Genomic DNA, 17,090 nt, shown 5'->3' with positions numbered 1-17,090 from the left:
AGAATTGCTTATTACAGCAAAGCGAGCCACAAGGGAGCAGCTGCTGCCACACTGCTGCTCAGACACAGGCTCAAGTTCTCCAGAGAAAAATTCCCACTCGGCACTTTGCAGCATTTCCACAGTAGAGATGCCAGAGCCAGCTGCCAGAGGAGGGCTGAGGAAGATGAGAGCTTGGTCAGGAGATGGCAGAAAACAGTTTGCACTGAAGTTTGGAGGGGGCTGGGTCGGGAACAGACAGACAACCAAGCTCAAGCTTTTGGTTGAGTTTGAGCCGACCCTAGTTCTGCCCATTAACCTTCCAGGCAGGTAGAAACACTACAAAAGGCAGGTACAGAACACAATGAACAAGAAAAAAAAGCTTGATCAAGAAGGAACATTAACATACGTCAACAGGTAGTGTAGATACACGCATATCTACACGTAGTGTAGACACATGAGGGTAACAGATGGGAAAACGGTAGGTGCTTTTGGTGACACGGCATGTCTCGGGTCCCGTTTTTGTTGCTGAGATCTCCGCTGAAAACCCCCACCCTTCCCTCCCACCCCCCAAGCACTCTCCAGCTACATCTAGCTTTGGCCAACTTCATGTTTCTTCAAAGAGTGTCCACAGAACACAGTCCAGCAGCAGTTTCTAAAGCAGCCAAATATGATATGCAAAAGTTTACAAACAGTTTCAGTCTTTTGGTAGAGCTGGGGATGTGGACCTTTTGGGGAGAATTGTTTGACCTACGGTATACGGAAATGTGACTGGCTACTGTATTTCTTTTTGGAGCATCCCAGTTCACACAGGTCATTAAGGAGGTGTGTATCATGTCCCACAGTCCCTGGGCTCATCTTGAAGCATTTCACCAGATGGCAGCTCTGAAGCAAACCAGCTAAATTCATTTACTCCATCCCCATCCTTTCACAGCAATGCGCTGATGCATATCCAAGTAGACCTTGACATTTATTAATAGCTTTATATGTTGATGCCAGAGAATTTGGGGATTGTTGCTAGTGAAGTTGTCAGATTCGCTTCCTAAGCAATCTAGAAAGTGCTACGCTGCCAGTTCAGCAGTCCATGTTTTCAACAACTTTCCTTAATTTACATGGAGAAACACATCTATTTCCACACATAGCATGTCAAGAGTATTTCTGAAGGCAACAAAATAAGTCTCGGACCAACAAAACTATTCAGGTATAAATCCAATTTTAATTGTCAAGCTAACTTCTAGCTCCTACATTCAATGCAAGGATCAAAAACTACAAGTTTGAGAGCAGAAGTTTATTCTATCCTCAGTTTCTTATCATTTTGGCAGCTGTCAAAGTGTAACTTCCAAAATCCACTTGTTTCAGAAGCTTTTCACTACCTTGCAGTTCCAGGTGAACGTCATGAACTCTCTTAATAGCTACCAACGTCTTTCAAACCCAGTTCTTTGGCAACAGTTATACATAGCATTGTGCGTATATAAAGAGCTTATAATAAAACTTCTTTTACATTCTAATTGTCTTAACCTTCACAGAAGTATTAAAGTGCTCAATCAACTCTGAACAAACTCTCCTTCCCTAGTTAGCCTACTTCCTGGAAACGCCTGCATTAAAGTCAGCAAAACCAGAAGCAAACAAGAAGAGAAAAGGTATTTGTATGAAAAAAAAATCCTCTGCAGGATCATTACAACTCCTCATGAGACAAGAGGCCTTGAGTCTCACATTTACCCATATATTAAAACATGGGTCCAAATGTTCAACCAGTCTAAGTCAGCACAACTTCTTTTCCCAAGTTGTGCTGATTTCCCATCAGTTGATTCTTTGCCCCCTGACTTCTGTAGAAAGAAACCCCTGCAAAACAGAATCCTGTTGATGCTACAAGAAAGCACGAACACTGAAGTCATATTGCTAAAGCAAGAGCAATAAAAGATACAAACAAGAGTTATGATGGATATTTAACATCCCCCTCCCCCAAGCTATCTGGATTTTACATTCTCTCTCAGTTAGCAACATTTGACACTATCTGAAATCAGTGCTTTAAATGGGGACGGTTTGGTCCTTCTGAGTGGGGGGGATGGAGGGTACATCTCGAAACCACTTCCTCTGGAAAGACCAGCATGCGAGTTCACCCCACTATGCTCTATGCTGTTGGAAATTTCTCCCACGGCCTCTGCTCTTCCCCAAAGAGGACCAGAACCACATCCCCTTGGCCCTGTCTCCTCCTTCCTCCAGCCACAGCATCCACAATAAGATTTAAACCACCCCACAGGGTGACTTCTTCCTGCCAAGAGCTGGGGCACCAGAGGTGCAACCCCAGGACACGTGTGTCTAACAGCTCACTCAACCAGAGGATGACACTTCTGATTCTAGTTTTGGTTAAATCTTTTGACATCTGTGGGAAAAGCATGTTATTTAAGCATCGTCAGACCTTTGCACTCCCTGTTGTACAACAGGTACTGAACTGTTTTGCTGTCACCTGCTCTTTTTCTGTCGACTGAAGATCAGACATACTTTTACCACCTCCGCCTTTGCACTGCCCTGAAATCCTGTTTGCCCCCTGTTTCTACACGTAGACCTTAGTAACAGCTATTAGTGATTTCACCACAGAAATGACTCAAAAGCCAGGAAATATTGACAAAGGTGATCAGAAGCCACACACAGATTTATACCTGCTGTCATACCACTTATCAGACATGGCATGAGCTACCCCTGCTGCCTCCAAGATTGACTGACAGCCAAATGCGTGGTGTTACCTGCTTTGGTGTACTGGGGTGGTCATCCTGACCTTGTGACTTCCCAGCAGTCCCAAGAGTTGGTTTTTGCAATGTAAAGGTCATGCTGTCAAGGTCACAATGTTGTTTTGCTTGCTAAGCTGCGGGCTTTCCCCTGCAATTCCTCAGAGATATGTAAACCATGGCCACCTTACTGGGAACACTCTTACTGCTCTCCTCCATCAAGCATCAATACGAAGATGAAGGGTTTCGTAAGAAAATAAAAATCTAGTTTTTCATACGTGTTTTAAAGCCATAGGCAGCTACATTAAGATGAAATGCCATCTGATATTTAGTGGAAATAAACCAAATCTTCAGTGGCTTGTGCCTGGCTTAGTTTCAGTGTAGAATCTTTTTAGGAAGGAGAAGCCTTCCTCTCTCATTACAGAGTTGGTCTTCCTCATCACACAGAGGAACACCCAATCAATAGGTCATGTGCTGATAAACACTCTGCACCATTTACTGGGCGAGCAATTGGTAAGAAACACTTCTTTGTGCTAATAATATATTTGTATTTCATTTTGTATTACTCTTCTCTCATATCTACTGTTTTGAAAGTTCATTGTCTTCAGAGGTCCACATTTTTCTTAACACTTTACCTGTGATCTGTAGTGTGCAGCAGAGGGCAAGCACTGAACTGAAGGGCAGCTTGTTTCACAGTACTCCAAATAAGAAAACTGACCATAGTACAAGCAAAATTAAACAAACTGAAATATAAAAGACAGCAGAAGTTAAATTCATCCAGAAATATAATATAATGTCTGGGAGTGGGGAAAATCGGAGACTAGCTACAAAACAGAAACAATGAAATGACCAACAAATATTGATTAGGCGAAAGAGGAAAACCTTCATTGCATACTGGAAATCAAAATTAAATGCAAAATTCACATGTTAGAGCATCAAGACAGAATGATGAAGGTCTCAAGCCATGGGAAGAAGAAAGCAAAGGAACAATTTGAATAAAGCAACACATGAACAAAAACAGTAACTGAGCAGCTTCAAAAAGAAAAGTGACCATATCTCAAATGAGGAAAAGCAGCCCTGAAGCAGGGAACAAGTATATGGTTAAGACATCACAGGTAACACTGACTGCACAAACACTTGATATTTTGAAAGAATCAGGCCTATTTGTATATCTATGCAAAATATATACACAAATCCATATGTATATATGTACACATAGGCACTACTGTACATATGTATATGCAATCATTAACACAACTGCCCTTGGACAAGTTTCAACATCTGACTCTGGGTGCAAGCAAAACTGTTGCAGTTGTGCAAAACTACACTTCTGTGTTTGATTACTGAGAAGTAATGGAAGAAAGATCCAAAATATTTTCCAAATAGCTTAGACCCAGATGCAGTTTCATCAATATCACCACACAAATCCAACCTTTGAACACGTCCAGCTCATTTGTAGGAATTAAACATTCACGCAAAGCTGTGGATTGTATCAGTACAAATAATATCTATTTCCAACCCTACTAATCTCAGGTGATGACTAGACATCTCTCCTGACATCAGTGGTTTAGCATGAGGCCATCCCACCCAGAATACCAGATTGGGAATACTGTATACACGGGAAATTGAATTCAAAGGCCAGAACAAGACTGTCATTCTGTAAAAGAATGGTCAGTTGCTGTCCTTACAGTGTTTTGGAGGAAAGGGACATGGTGCATAAGAGAGAGATTTCCAAACCCTCACCCCCACCCCAAACTAGGGAATACATGACAGCTCTGAGAACACATGCTCCAACCATACAGACACGCTGATCTTTGGGGTTTTCAGTTTTGGGATGTGGAAAGTAGCATTTTCCATAAAGTTTGCTTGCCTCACAGCTCCAAAGAGCATCAGCCTCCCAAGTTCAAGGCCGTTTTGGTCTGACACTTCAACGCTCAATTGATCTTTGATATGTGTGCATTACCAATGCCATATTAGAGCAGAAAGAAAGTGGTGAAACAAAGAACTGCAGATAGATTGTTCTACGCCTCAGCAAAGCCACCTTCCAACTCCAAAAGAGCTGTCCTCGCTGCTCCATGTGTGAAGGACCCCATTTAATGCTCTGCATCCATAGCATCTAAGTACTTGGCTTCGATGATCCTAGGGAGCAGGTTATACCTAAGATTGAACCAGAGAGATAGCATTAGTGCTTGTTTATAGTCACATAACATTTTTGTCTGTCCCAACACTCACAGATGAGTTTGCCATGGCCATGTGTACAGCAGATTCACCCGGCTGAAGGGGAGATGAAGTAGGGGAAAGCAAAACCAACCAATCCTGTCAGCAAATGCAGCATTTATAGGAATAACAGTGCAGAGTTCCTCCTGGAAGAAGCCTCCTCATTTCAGTTGAAGAGGAAAGAGAACATCCTCATCTTCATGGGAGAAAAGTCACTTTCTTAGAGCACGCTGTCACCACAATGTCTTCAAGGTGCCAAAAATCTAGCTTTCACCTGACCCACAGCTATGCTCCTGGTTTGTGCTGGGGAGGAAGGTAGCAGCTTCCTGCTGCCTCCAGCTTGCTAACAGATGGGTTACTTTGCTAAGAATCACCATTTCTGATTTCTACTTTCTTCGCTGTCTTCACTATAGTTGGAATGGTGGTTTAAAGACCTGCCTACAAGAGCTATTGTCTTGCACTTCCTCAGTTCTCCAAGTACGCCAGGTCACTCCTTTCAGCTCTCACCACAAAGAAGGTTTAATAGACACAGGAGCTTCCAACTTTAGAGAAGCACCAAATATGTCAGCAAAACTTCAGACCATGGCAAAAGGCTAAGAAGGGCTGTGATTTTATTCCTCCAGCTGCTGGTAAGACTATCCCTATCCAGTGTCTGGATTCTCCATTGGATCATGGAGACAGTGATTCTCTTACTTTAGAGTAAAAAACATTCGTGTTTTTTATTTGTTTGCAAAAACACCCTCATGAATTAACATATTTGGATGAAAAAGGCACGACACCATAACAATATGCTATGAAGTTGCTCTCATTAAATCCTACTGCATATTTAGTTTAACACTTTTCCTTGCTATTCTTCAGCTGCTAAAATAAGGTACAAAGCACTAGAAAGCCAGTTTGACTTGGAAAGGCCTTTTCAATAGCTCTGCAAGAGATCCCAAGCAGCACTTACTACTGAGAAGTACCAGGATCTGCTTAAATAGATGTGTAATGAAATAAAGTGCTGGAGAGCCACAGGAGCACAGATAAGCATCACAGAGAACTTGGGTAGAAGATTATGCCTCTCTGTGCAACTGAAAGTTTTGAATCAAAGCCAGGAGCTGGGGATGCCCAAAGAGATCCCATTTTCTCCCAACAGGCTGTGCTCCACTGCAATAATGAGAAGCCATTGAAATCCATTAGCTTTCCTATTAGCACTACATAAGTGGACCCTTACCACTGACAATGCAAATCACACACTGGGCAGATGAAAACGTGCCTTTGAGACCGACAAGTAACACTGCTGGTTTTCTGGATAGGAGAGCCATGATCGCTCATCTGGGTTTGACTCTTGACTTTGACCTCTGACTACTGTCCCATCTCCTTTTCCTCCCTTCACTTCTTAATTAAAAAAAAAAAAAAAAAAGGAGAAAGATAGTTCATTTCTTCTACTCTGTCTCATCTGGAGTGCCAAATCTTGGTGAAAAAAATAATTTTTAACTACAGAGTTCATGCAGCACAGTGCTGCCTTGTCAGCTGGAGTCCACAGAAACTACATGAAGGCAAAAGAAATCCAAGAAAGGAAATCCAAGGACAAGTTTCTGATGTGCCAGGTAGCACCATCTTCCCCTTAGCAGCAGGGCTGATTATCCAGCTACTAAAAAAAAATAATCTGCTCTGGAAAGAGAAATAAGCTAGCAACAGAGCTAGCATAAGATGACACTATCTTATTTACTAAAAGGAAGTTATATTTGCACCACTAAATTATCCAGCTCTTATTACAAAATCAGGTTCTTTGACAGCATGCTTTCCACACTAATTTAGCTTATTACACTATGTCCGATACTTAAATGTCTGGCAAAGTGTCCCATGTTTTCTTTTCTGTACTGAGCTGCTCTGTGCTGAGACTTGCAGTTCCCACAAGAGTCAATCATCCAGCACTACACACAGTTGAAGTATTTACCAGACACTTAACTAGTCAAAGTAATGCCTATGTGAAGGGTGGGCAAGAGACACTTACCATAGGAACAATTATTTCAGTGCTTTCCAAGACTGGGCTGGATTTTTAAAGATAAACAAATAGCTCTAACCTGGTCCAGTTGAAAGCCATGGTAGTTTTGACATTTGCTTTTGTTTTAGCAAGAACTGGACCTACCTTCATTCCCCAAGGAAAAACACCACAAGAGCTGTCTTTGCAGGTCATCGCATAAGTAGCCCTAATCTTTGAGTTGAGACAGAAAATCTCCAAGACTGCAAGCTCAAAGACAACAAGATATTGCTGGATACCATGCTGGCCTAAAAATAATCAAGTGGACTGGAAACAGAACTGTTCCTTCCAAGATCTTTTTATGGCTTCTCATTACATCCAAAGGATGGAGAGCATGAATGATTTAACTGGAGAATGATAGGCAGTCACTGTTAATGAACATTAAGGAAGAAATTAGTTAAATTTCTCAATGATTCTCTCAAGTCTGCAAGATACATTTGAGGACTAAATGTGACTTTGACCTAACTGATCAACCGGCATTCAGCAGTACAGGTGGTCTGTTAGGTCACCACAGCACTGGGTAAGAGATAAGGATTCCTCTTAGGAAAAGTTTTTAGCTCTGCTCTGAGCACAAGTCTTACGAAATCAAATTGCAAAGCAATAAGGAACATTTCATATACCACCTAGAGGGAAGGCTCAGGCATCTCACAGGCACTGCAAAAGGAGACTTATTTGCCCCTCTGTCAGCCCAGAACCCTTTGCACAACACCCAGCATCAGTAAAATCACAGGCTTTCTGCACTATTCCTTCTCAGGCCTGAGCAGCTGGTAAGAAAAGAGGTCACCATCACCTACTGCCAGGTTCTGGCTACTCAGGAAAGTAGCAACTGCCCTTCTAGACTGCTCAGGCTTCCTGTAATCCAAAAGCCTGAAGACAAAAGGCATGGAAGGCAGAAAAAAAAAAGGCAGACAAGCTTTGTACCTGATTGGGATCATCCCTATCATGATGAGTGGAAAGATCATCTTCATGTAGGGCAATGGTGACATGCCGAAACCACAGAGAATGAGGAGCTGCAGGACCTGCAAGCCTGTGAAATAGTGGATCTTCCTCTGCGGCACTCTGCGGATGTAATGTGTCGGAGGATAAGCAGTCTGGGAAGAGAAAAATTAAATGTTAGGCGTGCAGTGACCTGGACTTGTGACTGCAGAATGTGGATCAGGCTTTTGAACACAAGGGTTTTAAGGAAGTCATCGGTTTACACACACAGAGAGTGCATCAACAGAGTCCTTAACAGGTTCAACAGCTGAGTGCAGGATTTGCAGGGTTAAAGCAAGCGCTTTAAACCACACCATTGGCAACAACACACAGAAGATGACTGGGCACTAGAAACCTGAAGAAGAAAAGACACACCACACAGCTAAGATTGCCTTTGGGAGCATCTGGAGTGCAATAAAGTATCTTGATAAGTACAGTAATGAGATTCCCCTGAGTAGGATTACCAGGGCTTTGCAGCAATTTGTGAAGTGCCTGTGGGGGCGTGCAGGGGGGTGGATGGTAAGCAGATGTATTTGGGTGGTGTTACTGCTGGGTGGTTTCTCCACCTGAAACCCAGCTCCTCATTATTTGGAGCCTTCTGTCTTCTGCTGATCAGACTATGCTTGTCCCTGGTGGTCCCATTTCTTCCCAGCAAGGGAAGACCAGGAGATGAGATTGGGGAGGTGCGAGAAGAGACTGTACTCAGACTGCAGTGATTTTCTCAACTCATATAAGCTATTCATTTTTGAGAAAGAGGGAAAAGTGACATTAATAGGCTAAATCTCACTCGTGGTTTCTTTTGACAGTTACTTGCTCATGTCTGAGCACAGGCTTTGACTCACTGTCTATACATCAATGAAGTGTATGAGCGACTGTCTGCTGGCACCGATACAGGCTCAATGGATTTCAGATTATGCCATGACTCATTAAAAGGTTTCCAGAAAATGGAGATCTCCATACTTGACAATACTTTTTAATTTTCCAAACCGAAGCTTGGAAAATTCCACACATAATTTGTACTAAACCCAGAAATAATATTCCACATACATCAGTAACTATTCAATCCTCATTCAAAAATTGACATGACAAATGTAATCTTTACTTGGATTTCACAGGTTTAATTTCAGGGATGTAATATTAAAGATCAAGGTAGATTAGCAGAAACGCAGAGCCAAATGTTAGGCTTATTAAGCCCTTGACCCTAGTTACATAAGAGAAGGTGAGCCAAAAACTTGTTATTACTCCCAGGTGCCGCCTACACTGCAAACTAACACTTTCTGAACATATATAACAGAGAGCTTCAAAACACATCTTCCAGGTTTTTTCACCCCGCATCAGAAGAGTTTCAGTAATGCAAGTCATTTCATTCTGAGTTTAAAATCCCATCTTGTGGCATTTTACACAAGACAAAATGAAAGTGTAAAATATAGCAAAAATACCTGTTTTGAAGCTTTGTTGGGGAAATTAAAGGTCACAATTTACTGATGTTATGCATGTGCTTTTTAATATTATTTTTAAAATGCACATACTCTGCAGCTGACATGACATCACAGTGTGTTTTTAAAATGTAAACACCCTACATTCAGTAAGCAACAGTTTGTACAATTGTTTGGTTTTTGTTGTTTTTTTTTAAAAGGCATTGTTTGAAAGTATTCGTGGTTTGTACTCTACACAGTTTAGGGGTGTCTTCACTGGTAGCAACTATCCTGGCTCATTCATGCATTCATTTTTGCTTTCTGGAGATAGGGGCTCCAGAGCAATTCTTAGCAGATTGAAAAGAGAAGGATTATATGGAAGACATCACTCTGAACAAGAAAGCTCAAGTGCTTTTGTGGCAGGGAAATACAGAAAGCAATTTATACAGAGTTTGAAAGACTGACGAGATGCAGTGCCATTCGATGAACAATTCAGCTACTGCCTTTTTTTAACCCTACAATAATCATGCCACTTTTCTTGTTTGACACTGCATTGTTCTCCCACTCATTTGTCCACTTTAATGGACAAAGCTCCTCTTGCTCATGTCTCAGTGGCTGCCAGACTGAACTAGAGACATCAAGTCTCACTCCCACTTTGGAGAGAAAGGTGAAAGGGATATGCAAAGTGCAGGCTGGAGCCAAAAATCAGCTTCCTGAGAACATGAGTTTTGGGATAATGCCATTCCCAACACCAGCAGCTTTCTGTGTTAGCTCCTGGCACAGTTCAGTACTATTTCCTTCTCTGCTCTACCAGGCTGGTGCCTCAGCCCGCCTACCTGTTCTTTGAGCAGGAGAGCCACCCTTTCAAAGAGCTGGTTCCCATCAATGGAGGTCAACGCGATGTAGAGGAACAGGCCATAGAGTACCGGCTTCGGAATCCACTGAAGAGGAAAAGGGAGGAGCAGGAGTGAAAGGCCAACCAAGAAGTTTGCCACTACACTTGTCAGCCGGGTCTCCTTCACACTCACAATCCTGCAAGCAAGAAAACAGGGATTAGAGGAGCACAATAATATCACAGTATCCATGTAAATTAATCACAGGGGCTCACTGCTCTGTGTAGGTGCAGGACACGTGCTGCTCGGGAAAGGGAAACTCATCTCCACCACACCAAGATCAGCACTTCTAGCCCCATGCTGACACTGAGAAGGCAGGGCTCTGCTGGATCCAGGCCAAGCACTTAATCCACAGCTCAAACAGAGCAGCTGGAAAAATGCCAAATTCCCCTTCTGCGAAGCTCCACACATCCCATCCTGAACTAAACTGCTCTCTAAACTAATTCTGTTTAGCACATTGCAAAAACACCAGGCAAGAATCCTCCTTCTGGGAAGTAATCCTTCCCTCGATTTACTTCGTGCATATGCAATTGGCTTCTATCCAAAAGAAAACTCATTGACTTCCACGGAAACTAATGAACCTCTTTTAAAAAAAGAAGAGTCTGCACTCTCTTGACTGAGAGTCAGCATTTTTGATGTATATGAGGATCTCCTTGTTTATATGGAAGGGAATGCTAAGAGCACTACATAGGGAGCTAGAAATTTAATTCTGCTGTGGATAATAGTAGTTGAGCTGCAAATTGCCTATTACCATGCAAAACATGTAATTAATTAATGCAAATTTTCCAGAGCTGACAGACCACAGATTGATTTTTTCAAATGGGGAGGAAAAAAAAAAAAAAAAGACTGACAGGAAAGCAGGCAGCAGCTTTCAGACTATACTTGGGGGGTGAGGGGATGTTGCTTTATTTTCTTTTCGCTTCAAACTAGGAGATGCTCACAGGTTTAGTTGAAAAGAAAATTACCAGAAACAATAGGAGGAAAGAAACCCCTCATCTTTCAAGACTACTTATAAATACAGAAAAGGAGAATTCTTAACTTAAATTGAGAAGATAAATCCATTGATTCAGTGGATAAGCTAGTGAGTAAATCCCCCTATTATCAGAAGAAATTCTTGCCCAAAGGCTGTTTTGGTGTCATCTATCAGCCTCATTCCCTGGATGTAAGATCTAATATTCCAAGTTAACCCTGTACAAAAAATACTGGAGATTAACACAAGAGCCAGCCATGAGACCTATCAAAACACATTTCCCTCTTTTACATATGTACTGCTGGACTTCAAAACTCCTTCTGTCCTACAGAAAATTCACTGGGAAGCAATATTTTGATATTAAATTTTTGAGAATCTTGCTTATAGGCTCAGGTTGAACTTCAAATCTGTTTACACATTCAAGAGCATAATGAAGCTGTGGGGATGAGGGAGCCTTCCATACCTGTATTTAGAGAGAGAGGGAAAGGGTCACAGCCTAAGGCTTGCTCTCAGGATTTGGATAACATGGCAGAATTAAACCACAAGCAGTCATGAGAGCTAATGAACAGCAGGTATCACAAAACAAAGTCCTGAGGACAACACTTGAATTCCTTTGCAAGTAACAGGGCAAAATATACATATCTTGGATTACCAAGAGAGGATGCACAGAGGAGCCACAGGAGGTATTAAGCTCTAAGTAACCTCCCCCCTTCCCCTGGCTAGGTTTAAACAGCAGAAACCACAGCTCTCCTCCTTCCAAACAAATTTTATTCTGATCCTCTTTCAAGTCTCCTGTGTCAAGGTGTCCCTGCCTATGCCTAGAGAAGCCAAGGGACAGTAGAGTACTTCGCTCTATCTGCAGACTGCTCTTGCCAGCTCTGGAAGAACTGGAACATCACCTAGGGGGATAGAGTTTGACATCCTTTCCACAACCTCCAGGTTTGGATCACTACAGAACAGAAGTCTTGGAGATGAACAGAGCCAATCAGCTTAAAGTACAACTGAAAGTGCTAATTCAGAGTAATTTTCTAGTCTGATAAGCAGTGGTCAGACTACTTCAGAGCTACCAGAACCACTGCAAGCCTCTCCAGTGGCCCAGTAAAGCAGGAGCGAAAGGGTGCGCTGATTTAGCCTCATCCAGGTACAGCACAAGTTTCCCTGACCCTGTCATTGGGCAAGCTACAGAGGAATCATTTCTGCTATTTCAGGCAGAGATCTAACCCACTGCTGGGGATGCTCGTCATCTGCAAGCATCAGTGAGCACTCACAAGTCTGTTAGGTTCCTTGCAAGTCAAGTCATGCAAACCAAAGAGCTCAGGATCAAAATTAGATTATGAAGCCACCAGTTTTCAATCAGATGCAAGTCTGCAACTACAGAACAGCTCAGAGTAGCAGCCCTTTGGTAATGGATTTCTGAAGTTTATGAAATTTTCTGCTGTCATCTCTTGGGGATGCAGCAATCACGGCACTGAAGAGTGTTTGATCACATACAAGATGCACTGCAACGACTACTGCCAGCTCACGCTAATGCCACTTATTAGTTTGGAATTTCTTATCAGAACATTGTTAAAATTGCTCATAATTGACCAAACACGAGATCTTTAAGGTGAAGTTCCCAGACTCAAATTGGTCTTCTGTCAATTCTAGCATCTTATTTCCAGGGTAAGGACATCATGAACAGTCACTAAATCAACAGATGAAACCCTTTAATTTGCATGTATTCAGAATCTGGTTTGGCCCTTAGAGAAACAGCTCCAGAAAGTCTGTGCTGCAATGGAAATGAAGTAATTAATAGAGATTAAAGCATCTAATCCAGGCTCATTTCCCCAGAATCCTTTAAACATTGCTAGCACAGGATTAGCCATTCCCAACCTCCTCCACATGAGTAATGAGAGCCTATTTGAAGATTGCTACATGAAACTCAAGTTGTTGTTCTACAGGGGAGAAGAAATCTTCGCTTTCATTGTGACAGACCTTTATTCTTGTTTATATCATCTTGCTCATCAAGAGCTTTGATTTGAGTGCAGGAAAGGAGCCTGCCAAGGGAGCCAGCTCTGAAAGAACTCCTGATTTTCTAATTGAGCTTCAGTATGTTTCTTTTTCAGTGAAGCTGGCTAAGAGGAAAAAAAACAACAAAACAAAACAACATTGCTTGGAGCCTCCTGTTTATAGCTCAGTGCTTTCCAGAGAACAAATTGCTTCAGTCTCAAAGGGAGTTAAAATAACTAGGAAATCCTCGTCCCCCTCTTCCCTCCCAATATCCAGTTTGCAGCACTCATTTCCACATTGATTTGCCTCCAGCAGAGGAAGAGCTGTGCTGCAAGGGAATATGCTTAGTGAGAGCAGGGCATCCCTCAGCCCTTTCATGACAATTACTGGAGCCATATCCAGGTTAGCCTGGCCAAAGAGGGTTCTCCAGTGCTGGTTTTGGGCAGCTGGATGAAGGGGCAGAGGACAAGGACAGAAGGCAGTCCTTAATCTGGACACAAGACTTGACTTTCTAAGGAGAAGCCAGAATGCATAATCAAGGCAGTGGGTGGCAGAAGAGGAAAAAAACCCACCAGGTATTAAAATTGACAACAGAAGACACAGGAGGGAGGCTTGGCACATGGGTTTCAAAGTGCAAGTTCTGCACCTCAGAAAAGAGGTATCCCAAAGCAGATCATGGGCACAAGGAGCAAAGGCACAGATTAAAGCCCTACAGAACTCAGATTACAAAATTGCTTTTTTTTTAAAAAAATATGGTTTAGTCTTTATTCCAGACAGATATAGTTATGGGAACAACTAGTACCAGTGTAATAATGGGAACACAAGCCCAAGGGGCTGATCTCCCAGGAAGAGTCTGTAAAAAACATTGCAGGGAGCAGCAGGACTCTGCAATTTCCAGGTGTGGAAGGTGAAATCTGTCTGTTACCAACCCAAAAAGTAACTTTACCAGGTTGGGCTGGGTCAGCTGGCACCAAGAATAGTGTGAAGGCAAGACTGAAATTAAAAGACAGAGTCACTCCATCCCCAAAAGTAAATGACCACTTAGCCTCACTTTTGATAAGTGACAACTCTGAAAATGGAAACCAAGACAGCATAATTAAAACTAATGGCATATGAGTGGAAATTGCCATTTCTGAGGTAAAAGCACTCAACTGTAACATGCTGAGATCAAACAGATGAGATAATTTCTCATGAATCCCACTACAGAATAGAGATTAGGTTTTAAATTACTATTTTTTTTAATAGGTCTTTGATAAGAGTGTGTTGGACAACTCAGAAAAGCAAAAAAGCTGGTATGAAATAAAAAGCCATGACCCAGGCATGGCTTCAATTGCTTTTTCTTAAAAACAAGAAAATTTAATAAGCATCTCGCCGCCTTCCCAAAATGTGGTGGAAGATGCTATGGGAGCTCTGAAATAACGCTGCATTTTTCCCACCCTTCGTAATAACCACCAGACAGGTTTCCGGCAATGAATCAGACTGGATTTTTTTCTGGTAAAGACATCTCGAAAAGAGCTGGCCAAGACATCTCCTCAGCTTTCCACAAGGATAAACCTGAAAAAGGCCTTGGCCAACTCTTCCAGAGGACAATTAGCACTGGGGTGGGTGGAATCACTGCAGGCTGCTGCCAGCCACTGACAAGAGCATAAATTTGTGCCTGTCCTAAATCAAGCACTTCAGTGAAGGGGGATGAAGCCAGGCCACCAGCCATACTGGCTGAGGTGGCTTCATTTGGTGCATCTCCCTTCCACCTTCATATATTGCAGACCTTCAAGACTACAGCTAACCCTAGCCACGTAACCCACTGTACCTAAAGGATTATAAAACCACAAACGAAAGCAAGGAGATCCAAGATAGCTCTGCGGTTCCTACTTACGTCTCATAGATGTGTCCATTTTCAACCCTCTCCTCCACATAGGCCAGGGCACGGACATGCATTGGGGAGTGAGGGAAGGCAGCATGGATCCATGGGAGGCCGAAGATAGACAGCCCTGTGTTGATCAGCGCAACAAGCAGGAGGTCCCAGTGATAAGCGGTTCCCTTCACCAACCTGAAATGAGGTTTTGGTTGACAGCAGTTGACACCCGGTGCAAACTGTAACAGGCTGCCCTTGCTGAACCTGAGCTCAAATGCTAAACACCAAAGTGCACTTCCATGCACAGAGCGATTTCACACCTCCTGCTTTACAGTGTGCACTACACCAACTTGAAAAGTAATGAAATTTGATAGCTTGCTCCCAAAGCAGTCATCTCCTGTAAAGAACAACGTTGAGCAGAAAGGCAACCCACTAAAACAACAGCCCATGAAAATTTCATCAGCATTTTGCTCCTACACTTATTGCAGAGTCCACTCAAAATAGACATGTATACTTGCTAGCAGAGCCCATGAAGGGAGTGGTTAGAAACCTAGGCACAGGTTGCCAAAATACTGACACTGAAGTTTCCCACCCATCGTGTTTTTAACTGTGATCTCCCTCCTTCCCCACAAGCAGAACACGTGCTCAGTATGCTGCAGTAATCCCCTAATTATATAATTGCTACTGCATGATAAGAAAATGGGACAAAGTCATTAAACTTCAGCTTCTCCTTGGTAGTCAACCAAGGACATACACTTCTAACTTGCTCGGCAGCCTCCCCGTTTTGTTTGTTAGGGAAGGGGGAAACTGACAGCCTTCATCAAGGAAGCTGACCACTTCACATTCAGCTTGCAAGGACTACACAGACAGCAGCTGCTAACACTGAACTCGCATACAGTTTAACCTTGCCACTTTTTGCAGGGTCTTCCCCTTTCCTGAATACACCCACGTGGTACTCACATACTATGAATAAAGGCTAGAAAAAGGCTAGGGAATGATTCAACCCTCAGAATTTGATACCTAAATTAAAGGTCTATAAGCTGGGTTTCTACCTGGCCGTCAGAGCACACAGCAGTTTGTAACCTCACACAACACCAGGGATCAGCTGAATTGCTCTCTGGCCATCATCAGCTAGAAAGAGAGCACCATTTAGGTGTCTCAATGTCACCCAAGCAAGCTCTGTTCAATACCTAAGCAGAGACTTGGAGCCATCCAAGATGCTCTAGGACGTGACACGCATGGAGCTAGTAGACATGACCCAGCACATGAAGATCTATGCCTAATGTCTATCTCAAGGAGCAGCAGAAATCCTGGGTGGGGTTTGGTTTTGGAACAAAACGACTAGTGTCACTGGAAGTGCTCACCTTCATTGACTGAGGAGGCCATGGGGTGATTAGGTCAGGTAGACATCTACATTGCAATGCCTCTGAAGATGGAAGGTGCTGGCAGGAAGGGTGGGATTGTAAACACGCTTCCTGTGTTGACTCATGCTTTGAAAGCACAACCCCTGTTCACGTGCTGCCTTCTCAAAGCAAAAGCTTCTCCAGCACCCCCAGGGTTACCATTTGATTGTCCTGTTTGCCCTTTTCCGAGGGCTTTCTGTGTACAAAGGCCATACATCTAACAGCAGCATCGTTTTAGTCTCCCTGGGACACTGGTCTCTGCAATCTTCAAGTGCTGCTTGTGGTATACACTTGCTTTGACCAATAGATTAGGCTCCACTGAGCCTGCCTAGCTCAACATGCATACAGAGATCTAGATGCCTTATCCTAGGTCATCGTCACACTGCCCAACTGGCCCAGTATTCCTTGGACTGTCCTATATGCTTGCTTTAATTATTTTTTTAGCGAAGCATATCAGTGTACTTTCTTTTCTCTGTTTTTGGTTGGGTGTTTTCTCTCTCTCTCTCTCTCTCCAGGAGGAAATCACTACATTTGTTAAGACACCAAACAGCACATTCTCCATTTGGCTAGTACAGACACTGGTATTTTTATTCTGTAATGGTACCACAAGCGGAAGGTGTCAAGTCCTAGTTTTTCCATCTCTAAAAA

The 17,090-nt window shown here is 42.8% G+C and overlaps 1 protein-coding gene across 9 annotated transcripts in view; it reads right to left on the bottom strand.

The window, feature by feature from the left end:
- Positions 1 to 1,172: 1,172 nt before the first annotated feature.
- Positions 1,173 to 17,090, bottom strand: part of SLC4A11 (solute carrier family 4 member 11) — a 123,853-nt gene continuing 107,935 nt past the window's right edge. For all 9 annotated transcript variants that reach the window (XM_055796246.1, XM_027777175.2, XM_055796251.1 and 6 more), the window contains 4 exons: positions 15,061 to 15,234; positions 10,169 to 10,364; positions 7,864 to 8,033; positions 1,173 to 4,859 (listed from right to left, as the gene is read on the bottom strand). In XM_055796246.1, the coding sequence (XP_055652221.1) occupies positions 4,796 to 4,859; positions 7,864 to 8,033; positions 10,169 to 10,364; positions 15,061 to 15,234 (604 nt within the window). In that variant the 3' untranslated portion in view covers positions 1,173 to 4,795. The remainder of the gene's footprint in view (positions 4,860 to 7,863; positions 8,034 to 10,168; positions 10,365 to 15,060; positions 15,235 to 17,090) is intronic.

Source organism: Falco peregrinus, chromosome 2 (genome assembly GCF_023634155.1).
Source record: "Falco peregrinus isolate bFalPer1 chromosome 2, bFalPer1.pri, whole genome shotgun sequence".
In the NCBI taxonomy this organism is placed as follows: domain Eukaryota; kingdom Metazoa; phylum Chordata; class Aves; order Falconiformes; family Falconidae; genus Falco; species Falco peregrinus.
This window is presented reverse-complemented; position numbering and strand designations above follow the sequence as displayed.